The sequence below is a fragment of the Argiope bruennichi genome, chromosome 7 (genome assembly GCF_947563725.1).
Source record: "Argiope bruennichi chromosome 7, qqArgBrue1.1, whole genome shotgun sequence".
In the NCBI taxonomy this organism is placed as follows: Eukaryota; Metazoa; Arthropoda; class Arachnida; order Araneae; family Araneidae; genus Argiope; species Argiope bruennichi.
Genome location: NC_079157.1, coordinates 35,836,282 through 35,850,824, shown reverse-complemented (window position 1 = coordinate 35,850,824; position 14,543 = coordinate 35,836,282). Strand labels below are relative to the sequence as shown.

At 30.9% G+C, this 14,543-nt stretch overlaps 1 protein-coding gene across 1 annotated transcript in view; it reads right to left on the bottom strand.

Annotated features, from left to right (window-relative positions):
* Nucleotides 1-1,170: 1,170 nt before the first annotated feature.
* Nucleotides 1,171-14,543, bottom strand: part of LOC129975711 (glutamate-gated chloride channel-like) — a 525,971-nt gene continuing 512,598 nt past the window's right edge. Inside the window, exons 9-14 of the mRNA XM_056088870.1 lie at nt 13,687-13,821; nt 9,840-10,069; nt 9,558-9,752; nt 6,615-6,710; nt 3,877-4,151; nt 1,171-1,482 (exon numbers count right to left, since the gene is read on the bottom strand). Coding sequence (XP_055944845.1) covers nt 3,909-4,151; nt 6,615-6,710; nt 9,558-9,752; nt 9,840-10,069; nt 13,687-13,821 — 899 coding nt within the window. The 3' untranslated portion in view covers nt 1,171-1,482; nt 3,877-3,908. The remainder of the gene's footprint in view (nt 1,483-3,876; nt 4,152-6,614; nt 6,711-9,557; nt 9,753-9,839; nt 10,070-13,686; nt 13,822-14,543) is intronic.

The following is a 14,543-nucleotide window of genomic DNA, read 5'->3' as shown; positions in this document are numbered from 1 at the left end:
TATTTAGAATAATACTCCTATTGTTGATTTATGTTTCATACAACGATTTAATGGCAGTAAAAAGTGGAATATTTATTTGTGCATCCAAAATTAATTTCAAATCTGTCAAAAGTAAATCGAATTCGGCGACACAAGATATTCATAAATCATATTCACAAAGGTACAGTTACAGTTAACAAATGTCGCGTGTTATGAAAACTTCTCTGAATTTATGAACTGAGCGACATTTTTTCGAAATCAAAATCCGTATTTAACATACATGTTCCAATTTATTTTCTTCTAAAATGAAAACTAACTTCACTGTCTATTTATTTTATTTTAATAAATAGATTTTTAATAATTTACTAGCACAATGGATAGCAGAGAACTGACAAATGAATGCTGCGTATTCGGTTTGACTAAAGAATAATGAATTTTCTCCTTGCATTTTCCCATTTAATTTTGTATAATTGAATGAAAGCTTTTACTCAAGAAAGAATTTAAAACGGAACAAAGAACAATCAAATTTATGCCATGAGATATGTTTTGACAAAATTATTATATTTCTTTCTTGATGAATTTTACAGCCTTTCTCTCTTATCCAACGAAACACTTATAGAGCGGCTTACCGAACTTTCTGATGAATTATTCTAAATTATTATTTTATATATTTAAACTTATAATGTGGAAATAAAGTATTTACTTTCCTTATTGAATCACACTTTTTCTATACCTCAACTCATGATAGAGAATTAAATAATTTATTTTTCTAACTGAATTTTCTGATTGAATAATTCTTTTTATATACTTCAACTCATAATGGCGAAATAAATTATTCATTTTACAAATTGAATTTCCCTACTCGATTTTTTTTTCTGTCATGAAACTGAATTTCAATTCTGTGAACAGCCAGCATTACACCATAGATTATATTTAAATGAAAGAGTTATTATTTTTTCGGATTCTAAATTAATTATATTTTTGTGATGCATTAGACATTCTTTTTTAAATAGAGGAATGCAAATTGAGTCCAACTTGAGTGATCTGCGAATAATATCATCTCGCTTGCTTACAGTGGTACATTTCCCAGCAAGTCGAATCAAGCGAAATACATTTATATAAATACGAACATATGCAGATACAAAAACTTCACTTCTCACAAGACAAATATATATATGTATGCTATATATGTATGTATGTATATATGTATTTATGTATATATATAAATATATAATTTCCAACAGCAGCCAGTTGCTCATACATATAATGAATAGCAGCCTGAAGAGTTTGTTCTGTCTCGTCAAGGACAGAGTCTGTTTGAACATATATATATATATTATTTTGCTGCTGTTTGTGGAATCATCATCAAACAAAAGAACAGATCAAGGAACAGTAAAGTCATCTGTGTTCCGAACAAAGAAGCTGGATTCTTCTAGCGTAAGAAATGAAATAAAATTCCAGGGAGGTTCTTTGGTACAAGGAGATAAGAGTTGACCCATTTGCCTGTTGAAATAAAATTCAAGAAAGTTATTTGATGAGATTTATAGACTATTAGATAGCAGAATACTTTAGAAATTTACTGTGATACTTGAAGAGTACATATGAATATGCGTTTGACAAATTGAAGAGACAAATTGACTTATGGAGGACAAGCCATTAACTACCAGATAGTGGGCAAAAATACTGATATGGATTTAGAGTAAAATTTCATTTGTTAAAACGACAGATATTGTTTTTTCATTTGTTTTTTCAAAACAAATGTTTAAATATAAGAGATTAAGATATTATGTGTATCATTGAGGAATGAAATTGACCAGCCTTTTAATATATTTTCATATAATTAGATTTAATATATATTGATTTATAATTAAGATTTTTTTTCAGCTTTGGCTTAGTATCACAAGATAAGGGTGAAGCCCATTTTAAGAATATAATATTAAATTATATATATAAAAAAAGAAATATTGTATCCTGCCAGTTTTTGACATTAGTTGAATTCAGTAAGTGACAGAAATAGAATGGACATTTTAAACTAAAAACACATCATGCATCATCTGCAATGAAGCCAAATTTCAACTTAATTTTCTACTTTAATCGGTTCTTTGAGTTTTGTTTTCAATATCATAACCAAGCGTAGTAGTTCTTCTAGAAACCCTATGCATAATAATATTGAGCATGTCAGCGATTTTGATTTTTAATTTAGGTGAATTGTAATTGCCGATATGCAAGGGCACATTAAAGTAGATTTCAATTAAAATTTTAACTGAGTTCAAGAAAAAAAAATTCTGGAACAACAATATTAAAATGTATTTTTCATTTACAGCTGCGTCAGAAAAATTTGATGATTTTTATTAGTTTTGAGTTATTAAGTTTCGTTTAAAGGTATCCAAAAGAATACTTTAAATAGAAAGAATCACATATGAATAATTATAAAAGCCTTTCACCTTCAGCATGTGATTATTTCAAATTTTCCTTTTTCAATTTCTCTATGAGAATTGCAATCGCACAATGATAATAGATACCTGGGGGGGGGGGTTGGATAGTATATATATCTATAATTATTTCCATAATTATAAACAATGACCATATATACCATTTCCTTCTTTTTCAGATTTCTTTTCCATATATACCATTTCTTCTTTTTCAGATCGCGTTGTGAACTATTTTTTTCGTAGATTCTTCATTAAAATGATTGATCAATAATGAAAAATTCGTTATTTAGATTATTTATTAGTTAAACGAGAGGATTTAGTAACACTTAATATAACGCAAATGACAAATTATTGAATATCATTTGGGCAACTGCGGCAACCAACGATGCAGCTAATAATTTGCAAAAGGCTTTTTGGTCATTCGAAAGCCAGCAATACAACTGACATTAAATCTCATTAACCGGAAAAAGACCAATTACCATTTGGGCAACTGAGAGCCAACAATGGTCAAATCTCATTCATTTGCAAAAGACATTTAGGGCGATTGAAAGCCAGCAATACAACTGACATTAAATCTCATTAACCGGCAAAAAAAAAAAAAATTATCATTTGGCAACCAAGAACCAACAATGATCAAATCTCATTGATTTGCAAAAAAACAAACAAACACACACACACACACACACAAAACCTTTTCGGAAAGCCATCAATACAACTGACATTAAATCTCATTAACCGGAAAAAGACCAATTACCATTTGGGCAACTGAGAGCCAACAATGTTCAAATCTCATTCATTTGCAAAAGACATTTAGGGCGATTGAAAGCCAGCAATACAACTGACATTAAATCTCATTAACCGGCAAAAAAAAAAAAAACCAATTATCATTTGGGCAATCGAGAGCCAACAATGATCAAATCTCATTGATTTGCAAAAAACAAACAAACACACACACACAAAAAAAACCCCTTTCGGAAAGCCATCAATACAACTGACATTAAATCTCATTAACCGGAAAAAGACCAATTACCATTAGGGCAACTGAGAGCCAACAATGGTCAAATCTCATTCATTTGCAAAAGACATTTAGGGCGATTGAAAGTCAGCAATACAACTCACATTTAATATCATTCACTGGAAAAACACTAAATATTATTTTGACAACTGAGGGCCAACAGTGTAGCCGATTTCAGAGATGCTTTTTTACTATTTTTTATGCAAACTTTCAAAAGTATAATTATCTTCGAACGTTTTTCAAAATTTTCATTTCGAACGTCGTCACATATTTTAAAATCATCACCAAATCTTTGCTATTAATTCTTCCGGTTGGAAGAAGAACTCTGCTAACTTGATATCGATATAAATCATTAATTTTTAGGGGGGATTGCACTGATCAATTTCTATGAATGATTTCGAATGAAAGTTGAGTTGTATAAAAATTGTGTCCATTCTTATCTTCCCGTACGAAAGAACAGGGTTGGAGGGGCAGAAGAAAGGTTATTCGTCCTTGTCCTCCCTCAGCAGGTAGGTGGTCCAGTAGAGGAGGTTGAAGAAGGCGAAGGCGAGGGGGAAGCAGATCCTGGAGACGACATCGATCCTCTTGGAGCGAGTGGGGAACCTGCTGAACCACCATTTGCCGCACAGGTAATATCCACGATGCTTCTCTTCCTCCGGCATGTGGACCTCGCAGTCTCGGAATTTGGTGGTCATCGAGTTCAGATCGCCGGGCACCAAGGGCTTCTGCAAAACACAAAGTCACAATGAGCATTAGAAATGTCATTGCTTAATAGAGAACAGATGCATGACTATCAATTGACGGAAGACAGTGGTGTAGCAATGAAGGATGAGAGATGGGCATAATTGTCCCACTCTCGTGAATTTCTAAGTAGGTGCCATGAAAATAGCAGTGCATTTATGCCATTTTTTTTGGTGGTTATCAAGTTCAAATCTCCAGTCACCACAGGCTTCTACAAGAAACATAGGCATGTCAAACAATGAGCATTAGAAATGTTATTGCAAAATAGAAAACAGATGCACGTCTGTCAACTAACTGAGGGCAGTGATGTAGCAACTAAGGATTGCAGGGCATAATTGCCCCTAGTGAATGTCACAGAGGGTGCCATGAAAATAACAGTGAATATATGCTATTTTTTAAAAGTCACGTTATTGTTAAATAGAAAACAGATGCATGACTATCAACTGATTGAGGGCAATTTTGTAGCAACGAAGGATAGGAGAAGGACATATTTGCCCCCCCCCCTGTATGTCTTAGAGGGCACCATGAAAATAACAGTGGATTTTTGTCATCTTTTAAAAGTCAAACATGTGCAAAGACATTGATGAAATTGGAAGGGTGGGGTATAAAAATTGAGTTAACATCTAATTACCTTCTCAACGCCACTGAGTGAGGGTTGCGTATATATATATATATATATATATATATATTGATAGTAAAGATAAAAATTATAATAATAAAGGCAACCAAAATCAGTTAATTTGATGCATACGTATTTTTATTATAATAATCAGCATACATTTCATTGTCTGTTAAAATTAAATTATTTCTGAATCCTTTGATTTATATCCTAAAATAAATCTTGCATTAGCAGAAGGCTTCAATTACGCACAATTTCTTTCAGAATGTCAGTGATGAAATACAGTTTTAATGAATATCAAATTATGCTTTAAATTGATTTCATATTATGTTGCATAAAAATTTATTCATTTGGTTCAAAAACAGCATGATTTTAAATTATAACCTTTCAATTTATAAAAGATATTTTAAGAAAACAAGTTCTTTAATATTTTATCGTATGTTTAAAAAGAATTGAAATAAAGGTCATTTTAAGGGATTGAAATGACATTGTGATTGAAATTTTTCAATAACTTTTCTTATCTAAGTATATATCCTTAAGTATATATACTTATGGAGAGTTGAATTATAGGGTTAAAATATTCTTACGATCTTGTAAATCACTTACTTTTCTCCCTTAAGTATCACAAAATCTCTGTTGGGTTTTAGTATTCTTCCCATTTTAATTCATTGTTAGTTGGATTTTGCTAAACTAGATGGCGACCTGAAATTCTGCATTTACCGCTCAATGTCTTTTCTCCTGTTCCACACTAGATGGCAGCAATGGCTGTTCTTATTCTGATTTTACTACAAAGCTTCGAATGCTGTATCCATGCGATTGCTTATTGTCGTTAGCAAATATTAATTTGAATTTCTGAGATATTTTTCAAACATAGACAAATAGAGATATTATATGTTTAGATAATCCCAATTGTGTTTAATTTCAAAATTAAAAACTGGATGTTAAGATTTCAATATATCAATAATACGTAAAATGGACAATTTAAAAAAAGAAAAAAAAAAGATTTTATAGGCGGTTTGTAAAAATGTGAATTGATATGCAGATTTATAATAATTTAATTTTGACAAATATATCTCGAGATACAGTTTAATAACGTTATGTGCATAAAATGTACATTGTATGTTTCCGTAAATGACAGTTTTGCCAGAAATGAGAATGGATAAATTATGACATTTTTATTTTGATATAAAATAAGCATTACATTTGCATTTAAACATGAAACAAAAAATAACAGATATATTGCTTTTTTTCAATTATGAATTAAACCATAAAGAAAACCGTGGGGGTGGTCTCTCATAACGTTCTCGTATATTTTCTAATAAAGATGTTGTGGCGGTTTGAATTGAGTGAGGATAGAATTTGGGACCTTGTGGTTCGCAGCCCAGTAACATGACCACAATATAAAAGCAACAGCTCGTGTAGCGTAGCTGTTAACTAGCTTATAAGCTTTCGCTACAATGTTATATCTGAATGCTTTGTGTGGCATTAGCGTTCAGTAATTACAAAATAATAATCTTTGGCATGAATTTAACATTTCTGCTGAATCTTTCGCGTGATCTTTGGCGTGTATTTTGGCGATTAAACCCTAGCCCACCGTTAATATTATCAGAAAATCAAATTTGGATTTCAGATGAGTTTTTCCTTACCGTTTCAAACAACAATTTCTCCAAAAATGTGTTTTTTGAGTTCAGAGAGATCTCAAACCTAGAGATTCGTCAAAAATATCGAGTTCAAATTTTTTGACATTTGCTATACTTTCATTATATTTCGTATACAAGAAAGTGAAAGATTATAATAATGCAAGACATGTAATGAAGAACCTGCTTACCTCATTATCAATTTCTGGTGGGCTGGGGAATGATCCTGGCCTGTATTGATATCTGGATTTGTAGAGTGCTTTCACATGGGTTGCAGCGGGAGTTGGCTATAAAAATATGAATAATAATCAGGAGCAAGCAATATTCTTGACATTTTTTTACGACAAATTGTTTTTATAAAATATAATTAGGGTACGGGTATTCATTTGCGAAAAAAATCCAAAATACATAGTTTCTAATTTAAGATTAAATCTTTTGCATCTGCCCATCATCTAATCGGTAATAAAAAAATAACAAGTTTTAAATATGCAAATGATAGTCAAATTTTTTCTGCTTTTTTGTCTAACAAGAATAGTAAATAATACCACTTTTTAAAGACTGATGATGACTATGATTTTTTTAAATCGGGTCCATCATTTTTGCTCAGCCTGTATTATAAGAACAATTTCGATTTAATTTTTAAGCAAATATCATAACAGTTTAATAATTTTCGGCATAAGATAGTGCAGAAATTGTTATTGAAAGTATCCCTTTCCATAATTAAACTAATCTCCATTATTCTTTAATGAATCGAGTGAGAAAGTAGAATTATTATTTATTATGAAACTGCATAAAAAATAAAGTAATTAATGGAAGACACTCTGCTTTAAATCGAATTTTTTTTATCATTAATTTATAAACCATGAGACAACCTAGATATAGAAATATGATCCTTTCTCAATTCATTTTTCTTTGATAGCTTTTTTAAAAGTGTTTTTTTTTCTTTTCTTTCTTTTTTTTAGGTAGAAAGTTGACAGGATCATTTATTACATTTTTTTTGTAGTGAAGCATTGAATAAACTGCTGAAATAAGATTATTTACAATAGCTAATATGGTCAGGACAGATTATTTTATACTTAAAATATAATTAAGAATTATGTGGAAATGCTATAATGCATTGTTTAGACCGTGACTTAAAAAAATTGTCTGATTAATGGTTATTATACTATTTAATTAATCAATTTTTATGTACATTGCTTTATAGAAGAATAGATATCTTCATAGTTTCTTATCTTGAACAGATATGAGAATACTCTATGTAGCATCCAAGAAGTGTCAAGAAAATTGCCCAAGAAAACACAAAATGTTTCTTGCTGGACAGTTTAACAAATTAATTGAATTTTAGACATCTGCTTTTGCCAGTATTGTCACCAAAATTCATTAGCGGTTAAACAAAAGAACATGCTTTGTGCTTATAACATAATGTAGTAAAAATTCCAGAGTAGAATTAAGAGGAGGAAAACACACTACAAAAATAATCAAATTCATATTTTTCTCCATTATATCTATTTTTGAAACAACTAATTGATTCTAATTTTGTTTAATTTAAAGAAAAATAAGTTATTGCTGTTTTAATTTTGCATTGACTAATATTTTGTACTTGTTAAGATTCTATTTGCAAACAATCTAACTCTTCTGTTGCCTTGATTGTGATAAATTGATTGTTTTAAATTCGGTAAAGAAGATTTTATTTGCTTTAAATCATTTATTGGGTTTAATTGTACACAAATTGTTGCTTATTGTACAAAATTGTTGTTTGCTTTCTTTGTTTTTTATTCTTCTAAAACAAGTAACATTTTACATTCATCTTTTTTTAATTCTGAACGCTCTGGGATGTTTTTTAGCAAATTGCCGTATTTAACTGCTATATGTTATATTGTCACGGATGTTAATATATCATGAAGTCCTTATCTCCATTTGAGTCCTTATTAATTTAGCAATTTCCAGATTTTAAGAGAATAACTAGGAAATATTATCTTATTTCATAAAATATATTTTATAATGAGTTAAATATGAAAATTTAAATATATTTATCTTTATTTTATATTATTCTTCAGTTTCATTTTTAAACCTTAAATTTTGAAATTAGCATGCAGCTATCATATTGTTCACGACATTTAAACTCTAACAGTTGTGGTTATAGTGACAAAATCTGAAAATTTTCAAATGGCACAACCAACTTTTCTATTGAAAACAAGATTGTGTTTTCAATAGACACACACAATAAATATTGTTGGTATACGATATCTGTTGTACGAAAATTACCAGCGCTAAAAAGATTAATAAGAAAAGAGAGAAAAAAATTGTGATATGTCTAATAGTGATGTGAAGTTCAGCAGATTCCTTTAAGCATGTCACCTGCTTTGGTTCTAGGTATCATCTGCCTATATGCAAAATGTCATCGTGGTTGAAGTAGATCAAGCAGAAAATTTGTGAAGCACTATAAAATGGTTTTCTTTTCTATAGTTTCGCTGCTATTATTGGTTGTTTTCTCTTTCCTTCTTATTTTATCTAGCTTTGGTAATTTTCGTTTTATAGGTACCGTTCCAATACTGTTTATTGCTTTTTACTATGCAAAACACATTCTTATAAAAGAAAGTTGGTTTTTGACATTTGAAAATTTTATCACCATAACTGTAACTGTTAGAGCTTAACTACTGTTTTGCGTATGATTCTGGAGCTCATACCTCAAAATATTTTGAACCAAAATTTTATTCCATTCCTGCAAACGGTATTACAGTTACGCTCTCAAGTATGTCGGAGCAATTTTTTTATAATCGCCTTTATATAGTTCAAGAAAACATTGCACATTCTAATAACATTTCTGAAGCAAAACGGCAAACTAGGTTATATCAACGTAATAATTTGTATCAGATTCATGTAGTATTACGGGTTCGTAAATGAATGAAATAGATGAGATTATAAATCGATACTAAGTCCCAGATACTCTTAGTCTGTATCAGTTTTCTGTATCTGATACTTTCAAGTATCAAATACAAAATGTCTGTCTGATGTAGTATCCTTGATGATGTATCCTATGATATATGACTGATATAGTATCCTATAATGTTGTATAGTATAAACTTAAGTACTATCTGCTACTGTGCTGCTTTAAAAGGATTGTTCAATCTTACTATTCCGAAAGCGGTCTGGGCATCCTCGATTCTTTCTGTCTCGACTGCTGCCGCCTTCTCGAGATCCCACTTGGCTTGGGTCTGCTTGGCCTGCTTCTTGTGATCTTCGTTCCTCGAGGCGTAGTTCACCAGAGCGAACTCCAGCAATGCCCCGAAGACGAAGGTCAGGCATACCCCAGTCCATATATCTATGGCCTGAAAAGAAGAAGAGCAACTTTCAGTTTCGTGGTCACCTTTGAATTCATCAGAGCGCAACGGAGAGAATGCGAAAGGATGTCTCACTTTAGTGTAAGAGACTGGTGGCAGAGAAGCATTGATTCCAGAAATCTGGGTGGCCATGGTCAGAAGAGTGGTGACTCCAAGTGACACTCGAGCTGGGATAGCATTCGGGTCCAACCAAAAAGAAACCCAACTCACGATAACCAGCATGCAGCAGGGGATGTAGATTTGGATCAGGTAGTAGCTGAATTCTCGCTTGAACTGAAGGTCCACCTTCAAGCAGCTATATTCACCTAAATTAAGGAAGAAAAATGCATTTACAGGATGTTTCAAAAATTATGTTCACTATGTTACTACATGATAGAATCCATCTAGACAAGTACATATCAATGCATAATGTATGATAGAAACTTAAATTGTGATGCCTAGAGGGTTCTTTCCAGCAATTTATTCCATGTTATCTTATGAACATGATGACCAGATAAATTTTTGATTTTATTTACTATGGTGTGTACAATGAGTGACTGGGAATTGCTGTTTTCTAAGGGACTGAATGCTTTCTGCGAGTGTATGATTCTTCTATATGAGTGAAAGATATGCTGAAAGGAAGTAGGTCCATTTATTGTTTGACTATTAAGAATATTAGATAAGAAATGAGCCACTTCCTTTCTCATGTACTTGCACTTATGCTTGGCATTTAAGCTCATATGCAAGCAAGGGTCATATTTGTATACTTTTTAAGTCTGACGTCGAGAATGAAATGCCTTATTGCTGATGCAGATATTAGTTTAGAAAAAAAAACCGTACCTATTTTGATGCTGTCGGCAACACTTATATTGGTCTTAAAATATGTTTAATCATACTCAAAACTGTGATGTGAATGAAAACAATTTCACTGCGCAAGATATTTATAATATCATGAGAAACATTTAAAGAATAAGTTAAGCAAATAGAAGCAAACCATTTGAAGAATGGGACATGGTATTTCAAAAGCAAATTTAGTTTTTCATCTGTGAATTAAGGAAAGGAAAGGATATACCAAATAGGACGTATAAGTTTAATGGAAAACCGGAGTCCCGTGATTGAGGGGTCATAATGTGATTAACTCCAACTAAACCAAGATTTATAACAAAGATGTGGATGAAAACCTAGTACAGGAAATCGGTATGCTACAGGATTTGATTTAGAATAAAAGGGATGTAAATAACACACAAGATATACTGCAATGCATGTTAAATAATAATTGTAATGTGTAATTTCTTAACGTATTAACTGTTTTAAAATGTTTCTTTACGTTGTCAGTTACTACAAAGAACGCTGAGCTCTCTTTCAGGCAAATTAAAAATTAACAAAGAATTGTCTTCGGGCAAGAAAAAAATTGTAAAATAAATTGTAATTATTCTGAAGTAATTAACAACAAAAAACAAAATCACACATTAAATAAATATGCAATATTATTATATGTTCGTGCTCGTAATTTTTTTTTTTTTTTTTTACTTTACAAAAAACTTTAGGTCTCCATTTGTTTTGTTTTTTTGCATCCATGCCTCTTTAAAGAGAAGGCTCACTCTTCCGACCACGGAAGACCCTTGCCTTATGATGTACGTCCCGTCTTAGATAGGAAGTATCGGACTTTCAACGTTTTCTGAACTCACTAGGGCGAGGAGAACCAACCACCATTCGGGAAGTTTCTCAACCTCATTCCCCCAATGGGGGATATAACTTTCTAGTTTATAAGCTTCAAAGAATACACTCTAAAGTAAATTTTGTAGTGATTCTAAGATTAAAAGCTTGTTATCGTCAGATTTTTGTAAAAAAATAACTAAGGATTTAAGAACTAATCAAGAACTGATTAATTTATTTTGAATTCATTTTAATGGTATACACATTTTTCATTTACAAGTAACATCTCCTGGAAAGAGTGAAATTCGCGAATTAGAATTTAGTTGTATTGAAGGAATAGATATCTGTCCGCTGGTCTATGTTTTGGAGCTGATAAATATTTCATCCTTATCGCAGGCTGTAAGGAAATAGTTAGGATCTGCGCGAGTCATTAGCACCCATCTAATGGTTAAGATCAGTATCATAATAAGCACGGTAGACGACTTAATCTTTTGGCTAAAGAGAGATTGAGTGAGATAAAGAGTTCTTCCTCTAATATAACTAGGCAGTCACTATGGGGAACATTAAATGTAGCGAAAGTGTCTTTGCTTTGTATAGTAAACCGAACGAAGGAGCTTTACTTTGTATAGTAAACCACTGTATCAAGGTATAGAGTGTTTTTCAGACGATTAATATATCGTTTTGTAAACAATTGTAAACACGAGTTTGTTATTCTTCCTCATATACGAAGAATACAAAGAAAAAGTAATGGAATTGTTGAAAAAAATATTATTCGAGATTTCACTCCATATTTCAGACCACCCTGTGATCGAATATTTCGAATTATACCCGTCTGCTTTGAGATAAATGAATGGAATTTGGTATGTAGCCTTTACATCAATTTTTCAGATATTTTTACTTTTTGAAAGAAAATCAGTCAGAAAAAATTGGACTGCCTGTCCTAGCTCCAGTGAACTCAATAATTTTAAAATACAAAGAGCTATACCAGTTAAATTTGGCACACAGTTTTGGCATTTAATGTATGGATGAGTACCGGATTTTGGACAAAACATTATAAAGGTTGAACCGCCTCGGCTTTCTTCTCTACACTGCGAACAAAAACGTTCATAAACGATTCGGATTTTTTTTTTTGCTTCTTCTTATTCATTTCAGTTCCTCTATATCTATTGACAAACGATGCAAATAGAAGTTCAATATATGACTCGATTTAATTAGAAAAAGTTTTTCAAACAATTATTGCATTTTGGAGGATTATATCAAAAACCAGCTGAAATATTCATTCCAAAACTTTTTTGTATACTTTCTAATAAAGATATTATCCCCCCCCCGTCATAAATTGTGCACCTTGATCAGAGCCGGGATTTCCATGAATGCTCAAATTCTTATTTTCATACATGAGTTTTGTGTGCTTCGTTCGAAATACAGGGAAAAAAAAAACGATGCCAACGGCGAGTAATTGTTTCAAGCCTAAGATCGATCTTAAATCTCGTTTAATACTCAAATAGTAGAAAATCGAATATGTATTTCGGACACATTTTTTCTCCGTCCGACTAAAACAAAAATTTGCTGTAAAACTACGATTTTAAACATATCATATACCATGATCGGGGGGAATGAACCCAGAGACCATGATTGGTGAAGAATTGAAGAAATTTTCTCGAAGTCTTGTCATGAGAACCATTGTAATAGGTAATCTTCCAAAAGGAATCTACTTAAAAAATATACTTATCAAAATTTAAGACTTAAAAAGTTTTGAAACAAATTGAAGCCTATAGTACAGGGTGGTTATAATTAAAGTTCCACTTTGAAATGGTCATAAAAGGAGAACTACAGAACCAAATATTATCAAATTTTGTAACAGTTTAAAGGAGTCGTAAGAATTTCTTTTCCGCCAAAGAAGTTCAAAAACTCACCACCAGGGGTGAAAATGGTGTTGTATGCAATATTGTTAAGCAAAATAGGACATGAAGACATCGGTTTAAAATGTGTTTAATCGTTTCTGAAACGTGTTGCAAAGCATGTTTAATGTGTGTTATCTCAAAAGCACTGTTTCTGGTGATAATCTAAGCAACTTGGCGGAACTGAAAGAAGCGATACACCGACATGTGCGTAACTTTCCTCCTGATTTGCTAAGAGTTACTGTTAAGAATGCAGTAATGCAATTTAACTTTCTTTCAGAAAATGGTGGATGTCACATTGAACATTGGAAAGAATGAGGGCGCAGAAAATTCTATATATAAGACAAACATTTTCAGCTTTTTGATATTTAAAACAAACAAATATTTACCCGTGTTTGTTCTGCTAGTGCAATAGTCCGTGAGAAAAGCTTCTAAAGTAAATCGAGGAAGATACAGTTTCTTGACAAGTTGAACAGGTTCTTCTTTTTTCCAAAGAAACACAAGATCCTCAGTTGTATACCCATCTGCAATTAAAAAAATAATTAAATGCCAAAATTCTATAATTAAACTTAAGAAATATGTGAAAATAAAAATTATCGATACTTTCATAAAATGTAGATTTACAGCAATTTTTGAAGTTTATTAAAATGTTCAAAATATCTGTAATAGTAATGTTTTCACTATTTAATTCATTTATTTTACCATGTGCATATACAGAATAAATATGTTAATGCTAAAAGTATGGAATTTTTTATTATTAACCGTTTGAAAAATGTATAAATAAATGATTTTATAAAATATTTGCTGGAAATTGATAATATCGAAAAGTTAATAAGCAAATAAATTCTTCAAATTAAAAAATATGATTCAAACTTGTTCTAAAATAATTTAAATAATGAAGAAAAAATTTATATAAATAAAAAATATAATGTATATATAAATTTATATAAAATTACATAGATGGTTAGAATTAAAGAAATCTGTTTCAAATTGTTCTGAAAGAATTTGAAAAGATTTAAAAAATGTATTTGGTAATTAGAGTAAAAAAAAAAAATCTGATTTGCACTTGTTCAGAAATAGTTTAATAAAGTTTCAAAATTACGAAAAACTTAGAAAATTAAAAAATATATATATTTAAAAAGTAAGAGTGAAAATTCTTTTAAATTAATTTCCAAAAAAACTTATTTTTTCATTATAATGCTAATATAAATAAAATCACACGAATGAAAGAATTTATAAAAGAATA